The sequence below is a fragment of the Mixophyes fleayi genome, chromosome 2 (genome assembly GCF_038048845.1).
Source record: "Mixophyes fleayi isolate aMixFle1 chromosome 2, aMixFle1.hap1, whole genome shotgun sequence".
Lineage (NCBI taxonomy): Eukaryota > Metazoa > Chordata > Amphibia > Anura > Limnodynastidae > Mixophyes > Mixophyes fleayi.
The window spans coordinates 298279366-298306385 of NC_134403.1; the positions used below are offsets into that span (position 1 = coordinate 298279366).

General features: G+C 38.6%; 1 protein-coding gene across 1 annotated transcript in view; it reads left to right on the plus strand.

Annotated features, from left to right (window-relative positions):
• The first annotated feature begins 8613 nt into the window (after positions 1–8613).
• ANOS1 (anosmin 1) overlaps positions 8614–27020 on the plus strand; it is a 174087-nt gene continuing 155680 nt past the window's right edge. The window contains exon 1 of the mRNA XM_075196468.1: positions 8614–8972. Within this exon, the coding sequence (XP_075052569.1) occupies positions 8760–8972 (213 nt within the window). The 5' untranslated portion in view covers positions 8614–8759. The remainder of the gene's footprint in view (positions 8973–27020) is intronic.

The window sequence follows — 27020 nt, forward strand, 5'->3', positions numbered from 1 at the left end:
TGAGCAGAATGGAATTTTAAAACTGACTTTCTGTTTTTAACACAAAGAAATTATTATTATTATTATCATTTATTTGTAGGGCGCCACAAGGTTTCCGCAGCGCCGCACACAGTACAAACAGTAGACTATACAGTAGACTATACAGGGTAGAACAGTACAAAACAATAAACACACAGTACCAGTACTTCAGAAACTCCGGGAGGGCAGATACAGTAGAGACGGAGCAGAAGAACAGGTATGGAGACTGGAGGGAAGAGGGCCCTGCTCATTCGAGCTTACATCCTAAGGGAGGGTAAACAAAGTCAGGCACAAAAGGGAGCCAGTGAATCAAAGGGGAGAGAGAAGAGGGGTCAAGGGAGGATGAGCAGAAGAGATGAGAGGTTAAATGGATGGTTGGTAGGCCTTAAGGAACAGGTGAGTTTTAAGTGCCCGTTTGAAGGAGCACAGATTGGGAGAGAGACGGATGGAGCGAGGGAGGTCATTCCAGTGAAGGGGGAAAGAAATCTTTTGTTTTGCTGTTTTAAAGATGTCAATGTGTTTCTTTTAATGGGATTACTTTAAAATGCATTTTAGAAGGAGTTGAACAAACATGCAGCACAATTGCCAGGGATACCAAGCACCTACTGAAATAGTGTAGCACACTTTGCACATAATCACATGCACATTGACAGTGAACTCCTTAGCAGTCAGTTGATATTATTAAAATTTTTATAGTTTTCTGTGAATAATAAAGGTATGGGCTGCACATGGGGTCAAAGACAAGGCGGCCAAGAGAGAGTAGAGCCTCCGGTGCAGCAACTCTCCAACTACACACATGTACATAATCACCACATAATTGTAAAATACAAGAAGAATATTATTAATAAGTAATTACACAAAGCGCTGGTCTATACTGTACAGGATAATTAGACAACATTGCCTACAATGATTTTTATACAATCAATTTAAGGTTATTATTACAATCACTTATTACATAAACACCTACTTTCAATGTCTATTCATTCAGACAGAATAAATAAAGAATAACCTTGAAACATATTTTTCTATACTTTACTAACTCAACATTCTAATCTGTAAATCTTTTTAAAGACACCAGGGGGAGCTGTCTACTATTAAACGTATGCTATCGGCAAGTTTCAAGCTTAGCTGCTGAAACTCTTATGACATTCTAAAAATGTATTAAGAGGAGCATTGAATTAATATTTAAAAATATTTACACACATTTGCAGAACCTGTATATGTTACACTGTCTTATAGCAGTATAAGCCTAGGTAAAGTTTAGTGTACCGTTTTTGAATGATTAAAATTGGCAATGTGTGTCTTTAATAGCAAAGCATGCAATGTACTGTTGTGCAAAATATCTTGCTAATAGAAATGTAATAAAACATAGTCGTACAAAATGTGTATTACATCATTTATATGTTTTCCATTTAGCACATTCTCACAGAACTTTGATTTTTCATTAAGTAAAATGAAAAACTTAAAATGTTTGATAAACATGATTTGGGTAATTTCGAAAGAATATTCCCAAATGTTTTAATTTGGGTTTAACAACATTGTTTAAAGGCAAGTGCTGATTTTCTAGCTTTGAAACAGTGAGAGTCTTAGGGTGGCGTCAGATGGGAGTTTTGGACACTAGTGATTTCAGGAAGAATAGCTAGAATAGTAGAATAGTTTGCTTGCAGCATCTTCAGAGAGTAATTACGACAGAGGAGAAGCACTCACCTTTAAATTCAATGTGTCAGCATAGAAGGTACTGAGCACCTTGAACGCTTCTAGTTGGAAGTGCACTAGCATTTCAAGTGCTTGTTTTATACCACCCTTACAATATTGTGTCCTCTAAAATTGTTCAACATCCAAACATCAGAATACAGAGTGATTTAAACGGGCTGTGCGGTAAAGGCCGGTCATTTCTTTTGACAGTCATCAGCTGGAAACTTGGCGCCACTCTCTCTGGCATTGACCCCTTTTAAAAAATTTCCCAATATGAATTTCCTGCAAGGAGAGTATACAGCCCGTTTCATAATATGATGCACAGATGACCTGTAACTTTGCAACCAACAGCACATTTTCTCTGTTGGTCAATTTTGCAGCAGCTTCATGAAAGTGAAAGTTTTTTTGGGTGCTATATAGATTAAAACATGATTTAAAAAGCATTTTATTAAGAATCACTTTGCTTAAACTTTTATTAAACAGAGGATGTCATACCATGTTGTTTGGTAAACAATACTTTTTATTAATGATTAGTGAAAATGAGAGACAGTTGTCTGGGTACATCAGTTAACACAACAGAGTGACAGTTCATGTACACTTTCAAACTGTGACAGAAATTGATCTGCTTAGTACACATCAGACACAACAGTTGGGGGATGTAGCTCATGTGCCTCTAAATAGGAGTTCTAAAGTTGTGTGGCTGTATAAATATACCAAGGGACAGATTTGGTTACAAATATAGGTTCATCATCTAACAATGTACAGTATGCATGTTATTGCAGATTTAATACATTACAGCCTGTACAGTGTCTCCTGGCTGAACTTGCATTACATAGTTTAGTGCATAACACATGATGCACAATCTGTTTTTCTGTAATAGGTTGTGACATTGGTATATTTACCAATTAATTTGTTACTTAGCTCACGCTGTGCCAGAGTTCCTACCTGCACATACTGCATGTGCACATGTGTGTATGAGTTTAAGCTCCATGTGATGTTTTTGCATTGGCGTTGTAAGTAGGTCTGAATGCTGAAAATGAGAGATGAACAAAATTGTGCTGGAATTTTGATCCAATTGAGATTTGCAGCGATACAGTTTTTTTGGCCAAGGTAGCATTTTAATTTTGCCATTCTGTAAAATACCATTTCTCACTGTATATGTCACACCGGAATTCCTGGAAATTATAAAACAGAACAATGATTGTGAATTTATTCTGCTTTGTGGGTTGGTTGGAAAAGAACTGGGCACACTTCTGCACGGAGAAATGTGTGAAATCTTACAGCCAAATGCAGAACGAGGCAGATATTTAATGCTCATCTATAGTGGCAATAAAAATTCTTAAATATACTTATGTTTGCGTGGACACAAGAAAAGTGTGACTAATGTGTGTCTATACTAAAATGTCCTTCTCATGTCAAATAAATGACTGCACAAGGTAATTTTGAGGGAGTCGGGCAACTACTCCTAAAACAGTACGTTATACCACTATCATGATATGTTCTCAAAGATATTATATATTTGACATAAAAAATTACATTCATTTAAATGTAAACTTCTGAACTTAATGACTGAAATCAAAATTGTTTGAAGCTGCTTTACCATGGGAGTTATTGTGTTCACCATGATTGTGAGGGGAAGGTGTGAGCAGGAGCTCCAACCGGAAGCTGCAATCTCTGTGAAACAAACATTACGGCTTATAATTAGTCCTCCCACTCACATTCCCTTTACGGTTTTCAGCTTGGACTGTGAGACAAACCATAGAGCCACTAGAAAATGGCTGCATGACTCAGCCCCCAGGGTTATGGTGAATAGCATGCTGGGAATTCTTCACCCTACCTAGGAGTGCTGCTTTAATTTGCAAAACCTTTAAAATATATGTTATATTACTCTCAGGAAAAAAACCATTTTGTGGTTGCAGAAGTTTTTAGGATACCTCTTTACCAAATTTATTTTCCAATTACGATCTAAACATTGCATAGGTTACATGTGCTGTGTAAGCAGCCTCTGTCAGACAATATCTGTGCTAATCTACCCATGTATATGAAGAACTTCATAAAAATAAAGAGGTGGTGAGAACAATGCTCATGTTGATGCTGTTTGTGCAACTCTAGCCACCAAAATCTCATTAAATTACCTCATTACCTTATCTCATTTACCTACATCTCATGACATTAGTATTTCGGAATAAAAATAGCTTTTTACAGATGATGAATTAAAATTATTTTAGGATGGATTTGTTTGGTAGATAAACAGTGGAACCTTAACAGGCGCAGGCTGGCAAAGTTCAGCCCGGGGGGCGCACAGGCGGCTGCATCACATGACACGCGATGCAGGCGCGTGTAATATTCATTAAATATTGTATTCAACAGGGGGGGGGGCGGCCCAAATAGCTGTCAGACTGAGCGGCCCGAGGGCCCGATGCCCCCCTGCCCCCCGGCCCAGCCCGCCCCTGAACCTTAAGCACGGTCGGATAAACCCGAGGTCTAACTGGGCTACAGCCCAGGGGCCTCGGGCATCCAGGGGGCCCTTGACAGAGCTCAGCAGAATTATTGATCGGGACAGGGGCGGGGGCGCCCCTGGCCCGATCAATGCTGAGCTCTGTCACTGCAGTCCTCCTTCTCCGGCGCTCAATAATCTCCTTACTGAGGAGATCTCGCGAGAGTGTCACGAGATCTCCTCAGTGAGCAGCTTACAGCGCACCGCGGAAGGAGGACTGCAGTGACAGGAGAAGGTAAGCGCTTGGAGGGGGGGGGGGGGGGGGCGGTCGGCTAACAGGGGGGCCAGTCTGCTAATGGGGGGGGCCTCACAGGGGAATGGGGGCCCCCTTAGCCCAGGGGCCTCCATTCCGTTAATCCGGCCCTGACCTTAAGACTTGGAATAAGATAGGTTACATGGAGCCTAAGATTCTACAATTAAATAATGCAGAAATAAGCTATTCTGCTTTATACCAACTAGTATTATCCCACAGAATTAAAGGTTGTAGGAATAAACCTCACCTTAGAAACTCTGGGTAAAATTATGCAAATACTGTAGAATTAATAGATAGATAGATAGATAGATAGATAGATAGATAGATAGATAGATAGATAGAAGGTAGATATATTTTAGATAGATAGATAGATAGATAGATAGATAGATAGATATGATATAGAAAGATAGATAGATAGATAGATAGATAGATAGATAGATAGATATGATGTAGATAGATAGATAGATAGATATTTGATAGATAGATAGATAGATAGATAGATAGATAAATATTAGGTAGATATATAGATAGATAGATAGATAGATAGATAGATAGATAACTAGATAGATAGATAGATAGATAGATAGATAGATAGATAGATAAATATTAGGTAGATATATAGATAGATAGATAGATAGATAGATAGATAGATATGTTATGCCCATGATAAAAAGGTATACTTAGCTGTTTGTTTTCCTGGAGTGCTGGGTGGAATTTGTCTGGAGTCCTGTGGCTTGGGATATTCCTGTTTTCTTTATGTTGGTCCAGACCACAGGAACAGTATAGGGCTTAGACACTAGACCTCCACCAGGCCAGATAAAGAATAGATATGCAACCTAAGGATAGCAAGAATATTCAAAGCTGTGTGACTTCATACACAGACTCCACTCAGCACTCTATGGCAGCAAGCAGCTAAGATTAGAAAAGACACAACCAAAAGTGCACTTGTCCTTTAAGTGTTTTTCGGCCACATGCGCAAGTCCCACAACAAAAGAATGCTTCTGAATGCGCATCCAGTTAGTTAATAATACTTTTGTAATACAGTAATTATTATATTATGGGTTGTTTACAGGCAACTATGAATATATTTACATACATTAAGGTTTGTATTAGAAAATGTGCAAATGTGCTTTTACCAACAATAATAAATTGCCTTTTAATTTCATTAGACCAAACAAAATAAATTGCTGATTGCTAATGGGTTGCTGCACATTTGCACTTCTTTTTCTAAAATAACATTATGAAATGCATGTTCATTAGAAACAGGTAAAGAAAAGAATTAAACATATATATGTAATGTTCATAAAGCTGTTGAAATACAACTACACTGTGATGCTTATGACAAGAGAGAATACAACTACACTGTGATGCTTATGACAAGAGAGGCATTTTAAGCCGAACATACTTAAACGAATACATTTGGGCTCATGGGACCAGATTCATTAAGGGAAATTAAGTAATAAATTTGAGTAAGTAGTCTCCTGGACAAAACCATGTTACAATGCAAGTGGTGCAAATTAGTTTTCTATTTTGCACATAAGTTAAATACTGACTGTTTTTTCATGTAGCACACAAATATCAACTTTAAATGCCAGTGAACAAATAAGCTATCAAGTATCTGTGTGCTACATGAAAAAACAGACAGTATTTAACTTATGTGCAAAATAGAAAACTAATTCACCCCTTGCATTGTAACATGGTTTTGTCCAGGAGACTACTTACTCAATTTTTTTACTTAACGTCCTTTAATGAAACAGGCTCATGGTCTTTAACACTTACCTGAAAGTGTTGACTTTTAGAGTCAGTTTTGAATTAGCCAATGAGAGTTGGTGGGGGAGTGGTTAAGGTGAGGTTATATAAACCCTCATTTGACAGTTATTCAGCTTCAGTTTTTCTTCACAAAATCCCTCCCTCCCACCCTCGTTTAAGGAGTAGTTATAAGATATGTGTTTGTTTGTCACTAACCTTGTTTTCTCCTTGATCCAGAGCAGGCACAGTTAGGTGGGAAAGCACTGCGAACAGCGACTGATACACATTTTGGAAAAAGCAGATGAGCAACAATGTTATGTAGTTTAAAGATAAATTTGATATTCTGTTTCTGATCCATATTTGCACCCAAAGCTTAATTGCAGCTGCTTATCCGCTAAGAATCAATTGCGTGTAGCTTTGCAAGGTCATAAGCTACTTTTTATTTACTGTCCTGTTGGTACAGATTCATAAAATTGGATGAACAGGATCATTTACCATCATACAGTATGCAACCGAATCGACCTCAAGACTCTTCCCTACCACTGGATTACAATATCTAATTTAGCTTCCTCCTTAGACAGATCGCATGGTTAATCACAGTGTTGTGTTGCAAGGTTATCCTCTCTGAACAGATCAATGTAATAACATCTGTGTACAACAGCATTCTTATATTGCTGAGACTGTGCAGTTATTGTTACAGTGAGAACAAAACTACAATCTCTGGGGCTAATAATATCGCAGTTGCAAAAGAGACAATTATTATTGCATAGCATCCTTGTAGAACACCTTAGATATATATATATATATATATATATATATATATATATATATATATATATATATATATATATATATATATATATTTTAATCAAATAAACAAGCCAATTCCTACTAAAGAACAGGACAGATTGGATATATTCCATGTAAGCTGCATGAATAGCCCTTTAGGTCATACAAAGTCAGTGCAGTTCCCATTTTGCAAAAAAACTTACATTGTTAATCCCCACATGCAGTCAGTTTGCTGTAGAATATTATTATGCTTTTGCTATTGTGGAAGTGCACAAAGTGTGATCTCTGCACAGGGCACGTGTAAGACATGGGCTGGCCCTGATCCTAGCCTTGCACTGCAAATAAACTAAGGCCCTGATTCCTCAAGGCACGCATACTGAGCGCAATATATGTTTGTTTCAGAACCCATGTAATTCGGGTCTGGACATGCCTGAAATCAACAAGGAGCGGATCTGAAGATATGCGCACTGAAAAATACGGGTGCAGGTCTGCTCTGCTCTGCTCTACTAGACAAGACACTGCAGGACTGGTCCAATACCTATGGGGAATATAAATTCTCAACAGAACGCACAAAAAGAAAGTCACCTGTTAATAATATAGGCATTAATGACAAAACATTATAAATGTAAAAAAAAAAATCATGAAATACATTTATTAGGATGCTGTTACTGTTTAATGTACATAAAAAAAAATCATTTTAGCAGTTGCTCCTGCTTGCATACACCTGTTATACACAGTCGTCAACACTTATAATCGGTACTCAGGCTAGACTTGTAGTTGGAGCAAGAGATACGACTGAAAAACAAGAACTTTTGAGATGCCCAGAGCTTGAATCAGACACTGCCTTGTGTGCTCGCGATTGGCACGCCCTTACATTGGCTATGGGCATACTCCCTTTCCCTGCACCATTCTCTTATCCAAATGAGAGGTTCTTTCAAATAACAAATATACTGTAACCCATAGCAATCCTATGGGTTATAGTATAATGTGCGCAAATGTATTGTAGTTTCATTTTGTAACCTGTGCTTGAAATATGGCAGTTATAATCTGACGGGTTACAATACATTTGTGCACATTGTAGTGTGTTGTTAAAGAAGCCTCATTATACCACAGCTCAACTGTGTGATTTAACATATAGCAACTAAAAAACACCAGGGTTTTCCCCCTTTTTACATTAGCCTAATTAAAGCCCCTATGGCCTACATAAACTATTTTTACTACAAAAACAAACAAAACAAGCCCATTTGAGTAGATGTAGGTTGCCTTTGCATAAGAACATATACATAACAATATGTCTATTTAGTCTGCTTATGCTAATATGTATATTAGTATTGCACTAGTCCTTGTATACTGTTCTTCCCCATCATTATTCTGCTGTTATTTTTCTTTCTCTCTTCCCTTTCATGTAAAGAACACAATAAACTCCGCATCTCTTCACTTTTTGTCATCTGTCTAATTCAATACGGCTCTCCTTCCTTTAATGAACCAAGCTGGTGTCAATCATCTCCTTTTCTCAGCCAATGAGAATAGGTGCTGTCAGATTGGTTCCACCCTCAGGAGGTGCAGCTGCCTGGAGAGGAGTGGTGAGAATCAGCAGCAGGAGGAGTGGGAGTGTTACAGCAAAAACCAAATAGAGTTGAATGATTGAACTTTCTTTTTTAGTTTGTGCAGCACCCATGCCTATATCCCCTTCCCACTGAGTCTGCTCAGCACAGGGAAGCTAGAGCCATCCTCTCCTTGATTGATCTCTTATACAAGATGTTGCTGAAGGATCACGGCTGTTCTATGACCCTTTTCCTGTGGATTATCTTGCTGTGGGGCAGCCTTTCTGCCACCAACTCAGCTGCTGCTTCTTCTTCTCGCAAGCAGGATGAGTCGTTCTCTACGCTGAGTGTCTATAGAGCAAGATGCACATCCAGGTGCCTGAGTCTGCATATCACTCGTATCTCTGCCTTCTTCAAGCACTTTCAGGTACAACTATGTGCTGCAAGTTCGAGCCCATCTGCACCTACATAGCATGCATTACTATTTTCTATCGCTTACTTATATCAGTTTGGTGCAGAGATAGTAACAGCATACAGTAATATTTAGTGCTGACAAACGTCTGTGTCTTTATATCAGTAGATGACTGTTAGTATTTGCTTTAGTGACCCTTTTTATATAGTACTATATCTTTTGACAGTTTCAATTACAGTAATAGGGTACTGTTGTCAGAGATGCATACCATCCTTAGGTGCCAACTGCAACATCCTGAGTTCGAATCCAGTCTGACATTGATTTTAGTGTGTCAATAAGTTTCGGATTTTTTTCTTGGTTTTCAAATAATGTAGCTGAAAGAAAAAAAGTGATGCTTATTCCATTGGGAATATTTAGCAAATATTAGACTGAGCAAATATTATTCCCATAATGGGAATAATGTCACATTGGACACAACAGACAACTTTGCATTACTCAAAAGGTAACTTGATAACTAATGCAAAAATAATTAAATTTTTTATTTTTTTTACACCTTTCAAGTGGTTATTAACTATTTTACTGCTAGAAGACTAGCGTGCACTATCATCTGCTGAACCTGTACTTGTGATGTGTGTGTGTGTGTGTGTGGGGGGGGGGGGGGGTCACCTTTGTGTGTTATTCACTTACACTTGAGATCTTCCCTGAAAATCTTAGCTTTAAACATTTTTTTTTATTTCTAAATACATTTTAATTGAATACTTGATGTAATTTATTTTGTACCCAGCTATGAGCAGATTTAAGGTTCATCCACTGGTCTTTCTAGCAGTATAACAATTATATTACTGTAACAATTAGTCATGTTCAAGTCAGTTTGGTACAGTCTGGTATTTTTTTCCATTTCACATTAAATAAAATTGCAGTAAATTAAATATGGTTTAATTTGACCTGATTGTGGCTCACGTTTGTTTAAGAAGTGTGTGCATACATTTTACTGGAATGGATCAAAGTGTTTATTTTGTGTTAAATATTTGTTTATTTTGTCTGCTGAAGAGTCCCAGACAGTGATTGTTGTGTGGAAGTGAATAGCACCTGTTGGGTATTATAGTGACAAATGCCACCTCTTAGAATGGTCCCTCTCAACATGCTGAAGTAATAAAAACTAAGAGGAGATGACTTCAGAGATGATAAGTTTACCTCATGCTTCGCTCTTAGCCTCAGGCCGCTCATTGATAAGTCAGCATTGGCTTACACTGAAAGGCTGCATTTTATTTGAGACGAGAAAAGAATATCTGCACTCACCTATTAACCTATGAAATCCACATAATTATTAGTTGACCTTTTGGGGGCAATAGCTGAAAAGCTAAAACTAGCAGTGTACATGTGTGATACATTTATTTCCACAACATTGGGAAAGATCTTGGCTAGCTGTGGGGTAGCATATCATGAATCACACACACCATAAACATTGTCTTTTAATGAGTGAAACAGTGAACTCAGATTATCTGCCTGCCAAGATGACATGCAGAAAATATTACATTCTCTTAGGTATTTCACTGAAATACTAGACACGATGTAGGGCATTCCTCGTAGTCTGAGTGCTTACAGTTATTTCTGTGTAGTTTTTTTGCAAGTGTTCCATCTTTACGTTTTCTGAACTTCATGTTTTGGAGTTCTTGTGTTTGAAATGGTTGCAAATCTGTAGCTAGTTTATTTTTATCAGCAAAAGTGTGTCACTCAGTTGTTTTTCCTATATATATATATATATATATATATACACACACATATGATTCACAAAGGATGCAAGCCAATCAATTTTCACAATTGTGAACGATTTGAATACAAAAAAATTATACATATGTAAATGTTCAATATGAGAATAGAATTGTATACTATAAAATTCATACATTTAAAATTTGTGCCTCTACTTCTCATCATTCTGATGGGCAAAACAGTTAGGAACATCGCCAAATGAAGTGGACGCACAATTGCCAAACTGAGTGTGGCTCACTGGTTGTCTTGTACAGAAGAGGGAGCTGCAACTGTAAATTACACATATCCAAAGTACATGAATGCATGTATGTAATTACTTAGCACCACTAGAGAGAGAAAGTACATCAATGTAACGATACACTAGAAGTACAACAAATAAAAGATTAAAACATAAGTAGATAAACAGGATGCACCAATAGTACATTAATATAAATGAGAGTTTTTTAAGGTTATTAAATGCAAAAAAACAAGAACAAAGAGTAAAAATACTATTTATGCAATTTATAATACCAATATGAGAATTATATTTATTCAACCTGTAACTGGCTCACTTCTTACAGTGAGCTGTACAATGTAGTGCGTGAAAGTAGGAAAACACACATATGTGTTTATGCTTTAAATTATAGAGAAATGATTCATATGCAGATATCATTTATTTTATTATATTATATGCAGTACATACTGATGATAGATAGATAGATAGATAGATAGACAAGGATGGCAGAACAGCTATATAAAGAAGGACAGCATGTGTCTGAAGTACTGTATATTGTTTATTATGCATTTTATAAGTATATAACAAACTGCACTTTTAAGGCGCTTCCATGAAAAGGTTCCATCTAAGAGAAGTGAAATGAAGTGGGAGATGCCTTTTACAATGCAGCGTACTGACAATACAGCTGTGTTAGGGGTTTTCAAAGCACAAATGTCTGTGCTCATTGTTGTGACTTAACTTTCAAGTGACAATATTTTAAATACGGGCTGAAATTTTCCCTCGAGCCATTTGCCTGTGACCATTTGTGAAGCACCAAACTGCTGCAGCTCATTTCTGTTGAGGAAACTGCTTAACTTACATGACCTTTGTCTCATGCTTCTAATACTGAGCTATATTTCAGCCAGACAGTTTCTATATATCATAGATAAGATTCTTGTAGGACATGCACGTTTCCTTAGGAGGATGACTCCATGTGTTAGAGAGACATAAAAACACCACTCCTAAATACAGGTGTTGGCAATCTAAGGATAGGTTAATATAAATGAAAAGAAATATACTTTCTAAATTTAATTGGAGAGGCCAGTATTTGTCACCTCCTGGCTGAGTAACTAAAAACTACCTTTTCTACTTAACTTTACTGGGTTCATCAAAAGAGAGACTGGTGTGAACAATACCTTAGTGTGAGTGTTGTATCGTCGACACCTCCACCCTTTTCTTATGGAGGTGCAAACCCCCGACATTTCCACTAGAGCTGCATAGAGCCTAAAATGAGGCAACCTGAGACATCTGTCTCATGCAACAGCTTTCAAAGGGCAGCATTATATATGGATGTCATTTATGACATGATAAAATTCTTGCTACAATAATCAAAATGAGTCATTTCTACCTTTTTTTTAAGTCCTAACAATGATTAAAGTGACAATATATGTCTTACATAGTGTGAACTGCTCATATACAGATATCTATGGTAGTCTGCATAAGGAATAAGAAGGGCGCTATTAACAATTAGACACACTCTGACTACATGTGTAACTGTGACCGGCATTTGAAACACAGTACCAGTTAAAGCATTTATACCATTCACGCATTGTGTCCCTTTCTTCATAGATTGGTGCTTTGGTGGCACTTTTATATTAATGTCTATGGATACAATATCATTACATCCCAGTAGTGCATCAGCTGATATTCAACACATTGAGAAAAAAATCATTATGGATTCCCAAATTAAAAGCAATTCAGCCTACGCTTATAAACAACTTGTAATATATATTATTTATGTATAAAATGTTTTGCTAATACACATTGTAATCAGTGAGTTATGTTGTCAGAACCCACTAATCATACAGTTATTTTGTATGTTATTATTCCCCTACTCAGCTGTAAGATGTCCCTTATACATAGGACTGTTGAATTGCACTTAATAGAATTCTAATAGAATCACTGTAATTAATGACCTCCTTCCCCAGGGAGTTTCAGTAAGAGGTGGCAGGAAATCTAAGGGTCCTGGATACCATTATGGGAGGTTTAGATGCTGCTTAAAAGGCATCATTAGAAATAAATGTTTTCCATGTCATGATGTTTCTGCTTTAATTTATCTGATGTAGCTCTAACAGTGCAGTATATTTATCATTATAGCAAGTGTAGTTATCATTATAGCCAGTTATGTCTTGATGTAAAGCAGAAAGGGCAACTTTATTATAAACAGCACTTGTAAATGAACACCCAGTCAACCTTTAATATATTCCAGCACTGCAACAGGGATAGAACACTACAACTCCAGGCCTGTAGCAAAATATGGTGGAGTAATTCAGCTCCAGCCTCCCTGGCCCCTGATCTGGCCTCCCTCCCCCTCCAGGCACCATTGCAGCTGCACCCAGGGCCGTCAAGAGAAATTTGAGGCCCCGGTACAGCAACTTTCTGGTTCGCCTTCCGCACACAGCAGGAGAAGGGATGGACGACGCCGCGCAGCGGCTGTTGGAAGGGGGTGTGGTCACATATTGATGGAGGTGTGGCCAACATGGGCTGTGGCTGCGCCTCTTTACACATGACATTATGGGGGATTTCAATTACCCACAATGTGTCTCTGGAACGTCCGTGAGGCACTTTGCAGCTGAGTTTTTGACAGAAATTTTTACTGTAATTGCCGGCAATGTGTGCGGCACGATGTCCGCACAACATCGGCAATTAAATTCCACCCATTATGTATTAAAATAGTGTTGCTCTCACCTACCTGTTATTGCAGCTTTCACAGCCTGGTACTGGATTCTTGTCTGGATCCTGGAATGTTGGGACCTGTTTGGAAAATGTACATGAAATGTGGAAAATAATTAGTGAACACAGTACACAACACAGATCACACAGTATATATGTATATATAAAGCAAAATATGTGTGATAGAAATAATCATAGATATCTATATGTTTGGACTAATGAAACACAAGTGTAACTGTACAAGAGAAATGGCTGCCTTTAGGCGCTCTGTAACCCCATACTAAGATAAATACACAATAAAAATTAAGAGGCGCTTAAAAACACTTAAACATAAACTCAATAATGATGAGAGAAAATGACGCAAAATTTTAAACTCCAAACTAATTTATTCATAAATTAACATGGGGGAGATTCAGTTGCCAACGATGTCACACATGGACAGTGAGCTGTATATATATATATATGCTTTTGAGCACCTCTTATTTGAGAACCTCTCAATAAGTCCCCCCAAGAAACAGCATAAGTCCCCCAAGACACCGCATAAGTCCCCTCAAGACGCAGCAGAAGTCCCTCCAGAGAGCCTAACCCTAACCCCTCCCCCAGACACAGAATAAGCCACTCCCTGACACAGTCAAAAGTCCCCCCCAGACACAGCCTAACCCTCCCCAGATACAGCATAAGCCCCCCCCCCGGACAGCATAAGCCCCCTACACAGCCTAACCCACCCCCCTTGACACAGCCTAAATACCCCCCTGACACAGCCTAAGTTTCCCCTGACAAAGGCTAACCCTCCCAGATAAGGCATAAGGACCCCCAGACACAACATAGGACTCCCTGACACAGTATACTTACTTAAGCTGTGTTGAGTTGGAGATGGAGCTCCTCCTCCTTGCTCTGCTGGCTGCTGGGAACTGCTGACAGCTGTCAGCTCGCTTCCTCCCCCATAGCCCCCCTTCCAAAAAAAATTGCGTGTGCGCGCGCCACCCACTGGGGAAACATTTAGATATTTGCATTTAAACTGCACTAGAACACTTACAGTTAGAATGTGATTGGTTGCTGTGGGCAACACCCCATTTTTCTGTACTCCAGTTTTCATAAATGTCTTTCATAATGCTTAAATTACAATAATATACAATACTTGTCTTCTCTTTGTACCTCCCCTTTTTTGACAAGTGCAGGGGACGTAACATTGTGATTTGCATCATCACAGCCAAGTTCCCTGCTGCTCAATAACGTTATTAATAATGGTCGGGATTCACTTCACCGGCTTCCCCTGCTTCCACCTCACCACCTTCATTCTATACTCAACACAGCTGCGAGACTTACCTTCACTCCTCTCTTTCTCTGCCTCCCCTCTCTGCCTTGCCTTACACTGGCTGCCCTTCCCCTACACAATTCTTTCAAAACCCCTCACCATCACCTACAAGTATCTCCCACTCAACTGCCCCTATATCTCTAACCTCCTGACTGTCACCTCTCCTCACTCTGATCACCTCCTCCAACTGAAGAAGTTTTCTCCAGTGCTGCCCCCTTCACTAGAACAACCTCTCTTGGTCCATCCGTCTGTCCCCTAAGTTGTGCTCCTTCAAACAGGCACTTAAAACTCACCTGTTCCTCAAAGTCTACCAGCCATCCACCTAACCCTCTCTCCCAGCTCATTCTCATCTCCTCTCTTGTCCCGGCGCATTTATTCACTTCTCCTGTGCTATATCCCCTCTACTGACTCCCCTCTGTGCTTGATGTCTGTTTATCCTCCCTTTAGGATGTAAGCTCTTCCCTCCTGTCTCTCTACCTATTCTTTTGCTCCAACTGCACTACAATAGCCATGTCTGGAGTTTCTGAAGTCTTGGTATTATTCGTTTATTGCTCTGTACTGTTTTACCCTGTATGGTCTACTATTTGTATTGTTCGGCGCCTTGTAAATAAGGAATAATAATAATAATGATGACGCATTTTACAGCATTCGGGAAAGTGGTCTACTCTGCTGGATGTCCGGGAGGATTCCTTGAAACTCGGAAGCCTCTTCTAAGTAGTTAGCCTGGTTTAAGCTGAGCACAAGACAATTTATGTTTTGTCTTAAATAATTAACAATTCATCTAATGAGAGTTACTAATAGTGCAAAAGAGCATCACTTCTGAAAGCTGCAAGCAATGCCAAAACTAATATAAAGCAAAGTGAATAATTGTTGGAGAGTATGTGTTGAGGACTCCATTCACTGATATTCATATAGGCTTTGAGAATGTGAACTTAAAACTTTAAAATACTGCCCATGTCCATGGCCTGAAGCAAACAATATGGCATTTGCTTTCATTGTATAACTTGCATAACATCCATCCACGAGTTGCAGACTAATTGCTATAGACTGTTGCAAAATTGTACTTTCTCAGTAGACAGACCCCAGTTTGTTTAATTTCATTTGTTAACATAAAATACATGTCAGGAATATTTTACTTGGTTAATAAATACAACAATATAACAATGTTGTTTTTATGAATGAATTTTACTGGGCAGCACGCATATACGGCAGCCATCTTCCCTATGATCTGGTCAGCTGCCGGCCTATTGTGGCAAGCTGTACAATTAGTGCAAACAGTGGAGCTTTGGCATTAATAAATTTCAGTGTCCTGGCTCTGGACAGTTGATGATTACAGGCACAGTACAAGTGTAGTTACCGGGTGCTAAATCTGCACCTGGGAAAACCATTTTGCACTGGGGGGGGGGGGGGGGGTGGATGTATAATGAACAACCTTATTTAGAGTTGTTTGCTAGCTGTGAGGTTATTTTAAACTATTAGTAGGCATAGTCCTGGCAACAGGACCTTTTACATATGCCTGTCAGGGGCGCACGCAGGGGGGGTTTCTGGTTCTCCAGAAACCCCTCCCCTCCGCGAACGAACGGCACTATACAGCAGCCGCGGTGCTGTCAAAGAAGCGTCCGCGGCAGTGCTGTCCAATTCAGAATCGCCTAAATGGAGCTGCTGCGCATGCTCGGGCGCATGCGCAGCAGCTTGTGCTCTCTCTCCAATTTTTTTTTTGGTGGGGGGGAACTCCCCCTTAAAAATCCTGCGTTTTCCCCTGCCTGTATGGGGTTCAAAAAGCCAAAGCTAAAGCCAAAATGTAGTTATTTATTTAAATAATGCTAATGGCTTTCAAGAGTGATAGCTAAAGTAAATATGTAACACATTATTCATTGTGTTGGTTCAATGTGACTCCAAAAGGGTGTAATGACTGCGTAACATGTTAATGCATACTTGCCTACTTTTGGCAAGTTGTGTCCGGGAGAGGGGTGTGTCTAGAGGGTGGGAAGGGGTGGGGCGCGACCAAACGCGTCATTTTGGCCCCGCAATTGCGGGATGTGGGAGACTTGCCAGCTCTGCCGGGGGGTCTGTGAGACCGACCCGAATTTCGGGAGTCTCCCGGACATTCAGGGAGAGTTGGCAAGTATGCGTTAATGGTGTAGTCGCGTTACTATGGAGTGTGGCCAAGTCATGTGTCTAGCTTCTACGAAGTTCTAGGCTGCCCCCCAGCTCTTTCCTGGAAGCACCACTAGATTGCTGCCAGCACCCGTGCTGTGCATAGCAACAGTGAGCGTAACATATCTCCCAACATTCTCAGCAGTCGGAACAAATGTCTGGGCTGCTGGGACTGACCCGCCTAAATTGGGACATTTGGATGATAAGCTTTCTTTGGGTTACTTGATAGTATATTATGTTTTGAAACCATGCCCTTAATAAAAAACATTAATTTACATACTGGTAATAAATCATCTACCTTGTCACTAAGTTAATGTGCTGACTAGGGCATAGTATATATTTGTGATAATCTGTATACAAAACCAATTTTCCACACTTCATATAGTAAATTATGACCTTGTCTCAACCAACAAATTATAAATTGGGTGAAGATGAAATCAATATTACACATTTTCTCAATGATATATTCTCTAAGTCATTTTTCATTCTCTGTCTAAATGTCGGTAGGCTGCTGTATATATATATATATATATACAAAGTGTCAGCAGAGAACAAAATAAAAACTCATTATTATGAAGCACAGCCAAGGGGAATTAATTCATTATCCAGATGTTTTTATTGTATTGGATCTGAGTTTGGAAACCCATGTCAAAACATAATTATTGTCTATAAAGTAATGAGATAATTATTCTGTGCACATATTAGTTTCACCATATTTCTTATGTCAAAACATGTATGCTTTATGTTTTTGAGTTTGAGTGTTTGTTTCCACGTATAAATGTGGAAAATATTTTTCTTACTGTTTATTTACTTCAGAGGAAAGTGATTAGTTTTGCTGTCTTTCACATTTACAAACTAGTAGCAATCTTGGATTTGTGAGACCTGACTGTTTCAAGAAAGACTAAGGTATATTTACTAATCTGCGGGTTTAAAAAAGTGGAGATGTTGCCTATAGCAACCAATCAGCTTCTAGCTATCATTTTTTTAGTACATTCTATAAAATAACAGCTAGAATCTGATTGGTTGCTATAGGCAACATCTCCACTTTTTCAAACCCCCAGTTTAGTAAATATGCCCCTAAAACAGGTGCTGATGCAGGTGCAAGTAGCGGATGATGATGAGTCACCAGCAATAGCAAGCCACTTGTGATTGGCTGTTTGTTGATGCTCTGCTGATGCTGATAGGTGCTTTCTTTGTTGCACATGCATATATTATGCTTTTGTGTACGCGTTTTAGCATTTTTTTTATGTACACTAGACAGATAGTTTTTCTGTATTGAAAACAAAACAAATGTTTATAAACAGGAGTTAAGTTTGTTTAGTACAAACCAGGTGCATATGCTACTGACCTGTATATATCATGTCCTAGGTGCAGCTTTGTATATGCCCACAATTGCGGATTTTTATAGAATACAATTTGCGCCTGCGATTTGGGTCGCAATTGCGGCCAAGTTTGCATCAGCCCCTTAATGATTTAATTAAACTGTTTATCAGTACTTGGCTGGATATGTTCTTTTGAGGACTTCTGTCATAATTACCTTACTCTATTTGAATCTATAATTGACTCTTAAATAGAGCAAAATATATTTTAATGATAACAAGGTGTGCTGCCAGTGAGTATGTGTTATATCCCTGATTGGAAGTAATATATTACTCATTTGCTTATGTTTCTCAGAAATTAAGCTATGAATTTTCGCAGCCAACAAAAAGCAGATTATGATTAAAATGCATTAGGTGGTTAGGGCACGGAATGTGTGTATGTGCCAGCATGGTGTAAACATCTAGTTCATTGCAGTTTACAAAGTCCCCTATGGTTTAAGTACATATTATTGGCAGGAAAGTTTCTTCCTTTCATGTAGAAATACATGAAGTATCTTAAATAATGCAGAACACAATCAGCCTGCCTCTGAACTAATCCTCAATTGGAAACTTTAACATCAAAGCAACTTCCAAGTAACTCTCTGTAGATTGCTGATTTTACTAGACTATGGTATGCAAGCAATATGTATTTGACAACACAAGCTGCAATATTATATTATATTGTTAATATACTTCGCAGGAAATCAGATGAAACAATGCACTTTTATGCATTACAGCATCATTGTGTAATAAGAACGTCACCATTAGTTTTTCAAATGTGCTACCATGTTAGGATATCTTAAAACTAATATAATACAGTAGCTGTATCTATGCATTAGACTGTCAGTAAGCCTTCTAAAGGACATTACAGGGAACCATTCTGAGTATAAGATAAATAATAAAAGGAGGTAACATAATATAATAAAACGGATAGTGAGGTAGACATAAAATATCAAAATTATAAACCATGTTATTATATCCAGAAAGCTTTCTATTAATTAAAGCAGACATTGTTCATTGTCGTAATTTGCATAACAAAGCTCCTAGGTAGCAGATATTTCCTATAGAGGCTGCAGATTGGGGAAATCATACTATTGTTGGCAGGTTTACAAACTCAGGCTCTCGACTGACTCCATTAGTCTAATTTCAGCTCCAGACTAGTTCTAGGCCAAGACAACCTCTCAACTCCTCCAGGACCCCTGCTCTAGCTCCAGTCCTCTGACCCTCTGCTCCAGCTATGTTTCACATTATTCACCTCAAGCTATTAATTAATTATACTGTATATATTTTTCATACTTGCCAATTTTTCTCCCAGAAGGAAGGTGAAGCTCATGAATCACGTCATTTTTCTTGCCCACTTTACTAGTTAGAGGACAGGATCCGGGAGAATGGCCTGCTCCCCTGGGAATACGGGAGTTCAGGCAGAGTGGGCATATGTAATATTTTTGAAGGTTTAGGGCCTCATTTAGAGTAGGACGCAATGTGCGTCTAAGACGTGGAGGAGTGGGAGTGTCCCGCAGCTTGGTAGGGTATTACGAGTGGCATGCAACCCCAGGGTATTACGAGTGGCATGCAAGCAGTTCATGTAGCTAGCTAACTACTTGTCCGGCCTAATTCTTGCCGCACAGTTTTAGCCCTTTTTTGATGTGTGTTGCGTCTGCGTCCAGGATTTACCTACGGGGTCACACCCCCTGGGTCTGTATTATACAAGTTCAAGCCTTCACAATTCCACGTTTCGCCCTTTCCCTCGTAGTAAGCCACAAGTTGTCGCAAGTGTAAATTGCATCCAAGATGCAGGCGGATATGGTGCTTGCTGCACATGAGTGATAGTGGTTTTGTGGTCGCTGCGCCTAAAACGAACTTTGCGTCCCACTCTAAATGAGGCCTTTAATGTCCATTTTAAGCAAATGTAGTATTTTGGTGGAATTGCACAAACAATGTTATTTCAATATAAATACTTGTCTAATTTTACATTTCATTAGAAAATTGTAAGCTAGCAGAAAGAAGAGCAACCACATAAACTGATCTCTATCTCCAAGCTCCATAGTCCTGCTTCATCAGCTTTGCACCAGATCCCCTGTAGTAGAGCATAGTTAAAAAAATTGATCATCTCCACTCCAGCTCCTGGAGCTGACTCTTAGGGGGTATTCAATTGTCCGCAGGTTCGAGCGCGGAAAAACTATTAGCGTTAATACAGTGATCTCTCGCTGGAGTTCAGCTCGCAGCTCAAGGAGATGCGAGCTGAAATCCAGCGAGTAAATTACTGTATTAACGTTTTTTCCGTTTAGGATTACGGTAATAACGGTAATCCTGCGCAGACTGCGGTATTTTCAGCAATCCCGCGGACAATTGAATATGCCCTTTAGCATTGGAAAGTAGCCAGCTCTAATTAATACACAGAAAGATGAATACTGATATCGCAGTAAGCAAACATGATGTGCTTTGCAATTTGAGATTTTTGATAATCATAAGACCTACAATGTCCTAAAGATGTAGGATGTACGTTCAGCTGCTTGTAATGGGGTTGGAGGGATTGATCCAAACCAATTAACTTTTTAAAAGAACTGAACTGCAAAATCAGGATGAACAATGCATTTTAGATTTTCAAAAGTTTGGGGATCATTTGCACTTTAAGTACAGTTATGAGCATTTACTTATACATTTGTAAATGTTCAAAGCCAGGTAAAGATTAAGCACCTATTTCCTTCCCATCACCACACTGTTATCTTTTCCACTGCAAAAACAGGAAACCTGGGAGACATGTAATAACAGAATATTTAAAATAACACATCATACAGTAGAACTGAATTTTTTATCTAAGGAATGTAATTGCACCTGAGTCAGCAGATGCAGCACCTGCAAATGTGAATTCTCAGCAAATATTATGTCTTTCACATGTCCCATAATTCCCAGGACTGTCCATTTTTCTTATCATGGAAAACGTTCATTTACAGGATTTCATTTTCATACTACTAGGTCTCATGGATTAACGGTTTATGGAAATGTATTCCTCATTTTCCAAATGTAGGTAAAAGATGACCACCACTCCCAATATATTTCTGATCATCATCCTGTTTGTCGAAGTCAGCAAATTGGATAAAGTCATTTCAATTAATATTGAGCAAACTTGGTTGTCTTTGTCTGAAATTATGCGTAGAGCACGTATCCAGCCGCAACACGTGGCAATAATAGGTTTTACACTTTTACACACATTCACACGAACATACACATTTGTAATTAGTACACATTAATTGTAGTTGCAACACATAGTTATTTATGTCAAAATATAGCAGTATTTATGTTTAATATTATAAGTTATATGCATGTTGGTGAAACCCAAGGTTCAGGTTGCAGGAACTGTGTCATGTTTAGTATCATTTTAATCCCCTATTCATCAGCAGTTGTCCGGTTCATTTGCCGAAAGAGATCGCACATTGCATACTCTAGTTAGCGATGTTAGGGAATAAATGTTTAAAGTGCTACCAACTGTAAAATGCAAATAGACTAGTTGAAACTGGATTCTTGGCGGGAAAGTCGGAGCACATCCCCTGGAGAGATGACCGCCACCTTTGGATATTTTGGTTTGAACTGGCCTATGACCTGCAGTACACTGGACCTTCCTGAAGCCTGGAGCAATAGAAGCAAGCCACACCATCTGCATTGCTTTACTGTATTTCTGACTGCATATAAGCAGGGGCTCTGGGCTTAGTGACCAGTCTTCTTTGACCACAGCCTTCAAACCTGAATGACTGTTCACTGGATCCAGAGCGCCTGCGATAAGTAATGGCTGTACTTGTTTTATTTCACATCATTAATCTGCTACTTTTGGATAATAAATTACTTTGTGCTTTGGAATCACAAATCGAGATTCGACAATCGTTATTGGATAGCGACAAAATGTGCATAACATGTTTCATTTAGTTTTCTTTATTTTTTACTTCAAATTTTCATACACAGCTTTAGTACATGTAGGGCAGTTAATATGACTGGGGTGACAGAGTGTTTCCAGTATAATAAACAAATACTCATGTTATCCTTCCACCTCCTTGTTCTTCTAAAAGATACAGCACTTTCTATAAACTATAAATGCCCAGCCTCCAGCTAATAGTCTGGATGCCCCCTCTCCCGCACTATTGGGGCATACAGGGTTATGGAGTAATTATCAGACCTCAGATCCCACTCACAAGGTCATTGTACAATGTACAAGAGGACAACCTGATCCCAGTCCATTATACATCTTTATATATTGAGAAATAAGACACAGGTTTTCAAGTAAAATTTTAATTGAACAAACCACATGCACTTCCCTTGCAGTCTGATTAATGTTTATAAAAAGAAGAGATAAGCAGGAGATAACTTATTCTGGAAGTGAGGAACGTGCTGGAGACATTGGGCCTGAGTCATTAAGGAAAGTAAGGCTAAAAAACGAGTAAATGTTTTCAGGGACAAACCATCTTACAATGAAAGGGGTGCAAATGAGTTTATCATTTTGCACATAAGTTAAATACTGGCTGTTTTTTCATGTAACACACAAATACTTGATAGCTTTATTTTTACACTGAAATTTAAAGTTGATCTAGGATATGCCCTACTCCAACTTTAAATCTGTCCCCACATTTTATATCTATCCCCCCTCCAAATGCAACATGGTTTTGCCCAGGTGTAAAGTTACTCCTTTTTATGCTTTGCTCTCCTTAGTGACGCAGGTCTATGGTGTTTTACTACAGCTGTGAAAATGTAGATGATAATCCAGGGTAAGAAAAATAAATATTTTGTTAGGCAATCTGCATAATGCTGCGTCAGAGCAATAACACTTTAATAATCATTTCCACCTGCAAATTTAAATTAACATTCACAAATATTATGTTAAAATACCTTAAAAAAATGAAGATGCTGCATCCACTGTAGCTTACACACTTCTACAGCTCCAAATAGCCCAGGTCCAGTTGAAATGGTGTGAAAGAGCGACCTCCCCAGAGATTAGCCGGCTGAGCTGTATGGAATGGATAGGTGGACAGCTGGGCTATCATCTCACGTTTCAGGTAGCATCTTCCGAGTGTAATCCCAAGGTCTTAGTATTGTTTTACTATCTTGTCATTTGCTAGAAGGTTGGAATGTTCACTGAAATATGTTTTAAATGTTAAATGGTGTATTTACAGATTTTTCATGGTGTTATTTTAGGACATATAAAACTGACATTAGGGTTCATTTGTGGTTGTGGTGTTTGTAGGCTAAACTTTTGTTCGGGCCCCAAAGAATACTTAACACCTTGTAAAATAAGACCATTTTAAACATCTGTTACAAAAAGAGTGAAAAAAAAAAGTTGTCAGAGGCATTTTTTATGTTACTCGATAATTTATATAATTATATACTTGATAATACTTTAATAAAATAGATTCTTGCAATTTTTGATCATAATGTACAGTAAGCAGACTGCTTTCCGAAAAGTATGTTATTATAATAGTGATTACTCTTGTATTCATCTGTTTACAGAGCAACAACATATTCCTGAACAGAGTATGGCATCTACATAATACATAGGATGCAGAATGTTAGGATATTGCTGACTTACATCTGACCCATTCTAAATAAAAGAGCCACATCTCTCCAAAAGCAATCATTGTGTACCAGAGCTGCCATACTTCATATGGCCAGTAATTAATTTCAGTTTGTTTATAATCTATCATTTTCTAATCTGGTTTCTCTCCAGTTCAGTAATTATTATCATGAGAGCATGATGACATGTTGTTTGCACTCCTAAAGTGAAATAAACCAAACATATAAAATTATTATTTTCTGTTGAAATAGGGGAACCTCTCAAACAGGGGAACCAGGGGTGTGCCGTGTTCAGGACCCCAGTTCCTTAGACACTCATGTCTGCCAACGGTAGTGATTATCATTTCTCCAGGGTTGACACCCTAGGAAAGTAAGGATTAGCACACTGGTGACATTGCAGGGTATGAGGCCAGCTTTAAAAATTCTTCTTTCCTGTTTTATCAAACATGTGCTTTGTCTCTTCTTGGTTTTATACTCATATTCCATATGGACACCCTTCAAGCATGAAGAAAGTGCATAAATAAAAATAAAGACGTTGAATACAGTGGTACGGGTGGGGTACGTTATACTGAAGCTTATAATTCCAACAACTTGTATAACAATAAAATAAAGACGATTCCAATAATGATGATATAGAGGAAATGCAGACTTACTATAAATAAGACAAACCACATGTGCGACACACTTGCTCCATGCCTCCTAATTGGAATTGACGTCACTTGCAATGCAGAAAGTGAGATTTGGGGGTAAATGTATCAAGCTGAGAGTTTTTCGCCTGGTTTGAAAAACCAATCAGATTCTAGCTATCATTTATTTAGTGCATTCTACAAAATGACAGCTAGAGTCTGATTGGTTGCTATAGGCAACATCTCCACTTTTCAAACCCGCCGGAAAACTCTCAGCTTGATACATTTACCCCTTGGTGTTTTAAAGCGGCAATGCCAGGAGAGTAACCCTAATCCTAACCCTAACCCTAATGGTAACCCTAACCCTACTCCTAATCAGGGCTGCCAAGAGGAATTCAGGGCCCGGGTACAACAAATTCATGGGGCCCCCCTCATAGTCGAGTAAGCCCCAAAAAATTTTTGCAACGCCTAACGGCGGGTGTGCTCATCCTTTCAGGGGCATGGCAATGTGCCATTGGGGCGTGGCTAGCCTAACGGCGGTGACATTTTTTTGGGGGGTGTGGTCATACATTCAGGGGCGTGGCAATGTGCCATTGGGGCGTAGCTAGCCTAACGGCGGTGCAAAACATTTCGGGGGTGTGGTCATACATTTGGGGGCATGGCAATGCGCCGAAGGGGCGTGGTTAGCACATCAAAATCACTACATCCTGAATTCACCAGAGTGTCACATATGTCCCAGCACTCCTGACTTTTAAGACATCTAGCACCACAGTGTAGTATACAAACAATGCAGTGTGTACACAAAGAGTTCAGTCTTTGCCTGCACCTTACATTGGGCATATTTATGTATGCTTGTATTTAATAATATGAGAGTTAGCTGTTATGTTGATTGTACAGCCGTAGTAGAGTTATTATTCATAGAATTTCAATGATCAGTGTCCCCCAGTGTCCAAACTACCATGAAACATAATAATAGACTCTTAGCTCAATAAATATTGTATGTTGCCGAAACACGTTCTGTCCTTTTGTGACTCTGTATGTGTTATTGATTTTTTTTTTTTTACCTTTGGGACGCCATAAGCCAAGGCCTAGTGTGGCAGAATTTCAGGGAGAGCAGATTCCCCTTGTTTCATCATCTTACCATAGCTTCTAAAACACATTATTTGATATAGCCGATATGTGGTGGAGGATGGATCCGTAGTAGTAGAGAGAAAGTGAGACTATCAAAAGTGACAAAATCTGAGCTTAATACCTTATTAGAAAACAACAAATGTGTGAATTATATTGCATATGACGCAGAGCAGGACTAATAATACATAATATAACATTCACTCATATTATTGCATTTGTTAAGAATATAAAAATCATTCTCTCAACTTAGAATAATTGTTTCTTACATATATCTTGTGAACTGTGGTCATCAAATGATCACTGTTAGTGGTGCAAATGTAATGGAGGTGATTTACAATGAGCAGACAGAAGGCAACACGACTCAGATTTGCAGGGTGAGTAGGGGCTGTATGTTCAACACGGTGCAAACAATGCACAGATAACTTAGAACAAATACCTTACATTAGAAAACATTAAGAGTTAGATTTACTAAACTGCGGGTTTGAAAAAGTGGAGATGTTGCCTATAGCAACCAGTCAGATTCTAGTTATCATTTATTTAGTACATTCTACAAATTGACAGCTAGAAGCTGATTGGTTGCTATAGGCAACATCTCCACTTTTTCAAACTCGCAGTTTAGTAAATATGTCCCTAAGTGTCTGATTCTTTAAGGCACGCAAAATGAACGTAATGTGCACATGAAAAAGCTATATGCACGTCCGTATTCAACAAGGAGTGGATGTGAAGATATGTGTGGTGATGACTATGGATGTAGGTCTGCTCTGCTCTGCTAGACCAGACACTGCAGGATACGTCCAATACATATGTGGAATTTATACTCACAAAAGAGTGACACAGAAAAAAAAATATTCATCTAATGTCACTTGTTAATAATATAGTCATTAATGATAAAACATAAAAAAAGAAAAAGTTGTTTTTTATATCTTTCTTTTTCCATGAAAAAAACATTTATTAGGATGTAATTAATGTATACTGTACATAAAATATTTTTTTACATTTGCTTCTGATTGCAAACGTATACTCTAGCATACATACTCTGCTGTCATCACTAGTAATAAGCACTCAGACTAGACCTGTAGCTGGAGCAAGAGATACAGCTGAAAAGCAAGTAGCTTAGAGATGCCCAGAGGTTGAATGTGATGCTGCTGTGTGCACTGGAGCTTGGCACTCCTTTACTGTACATTGACTACAGGCATCCGCTCTTTCCACACCCCATTCCCTGTT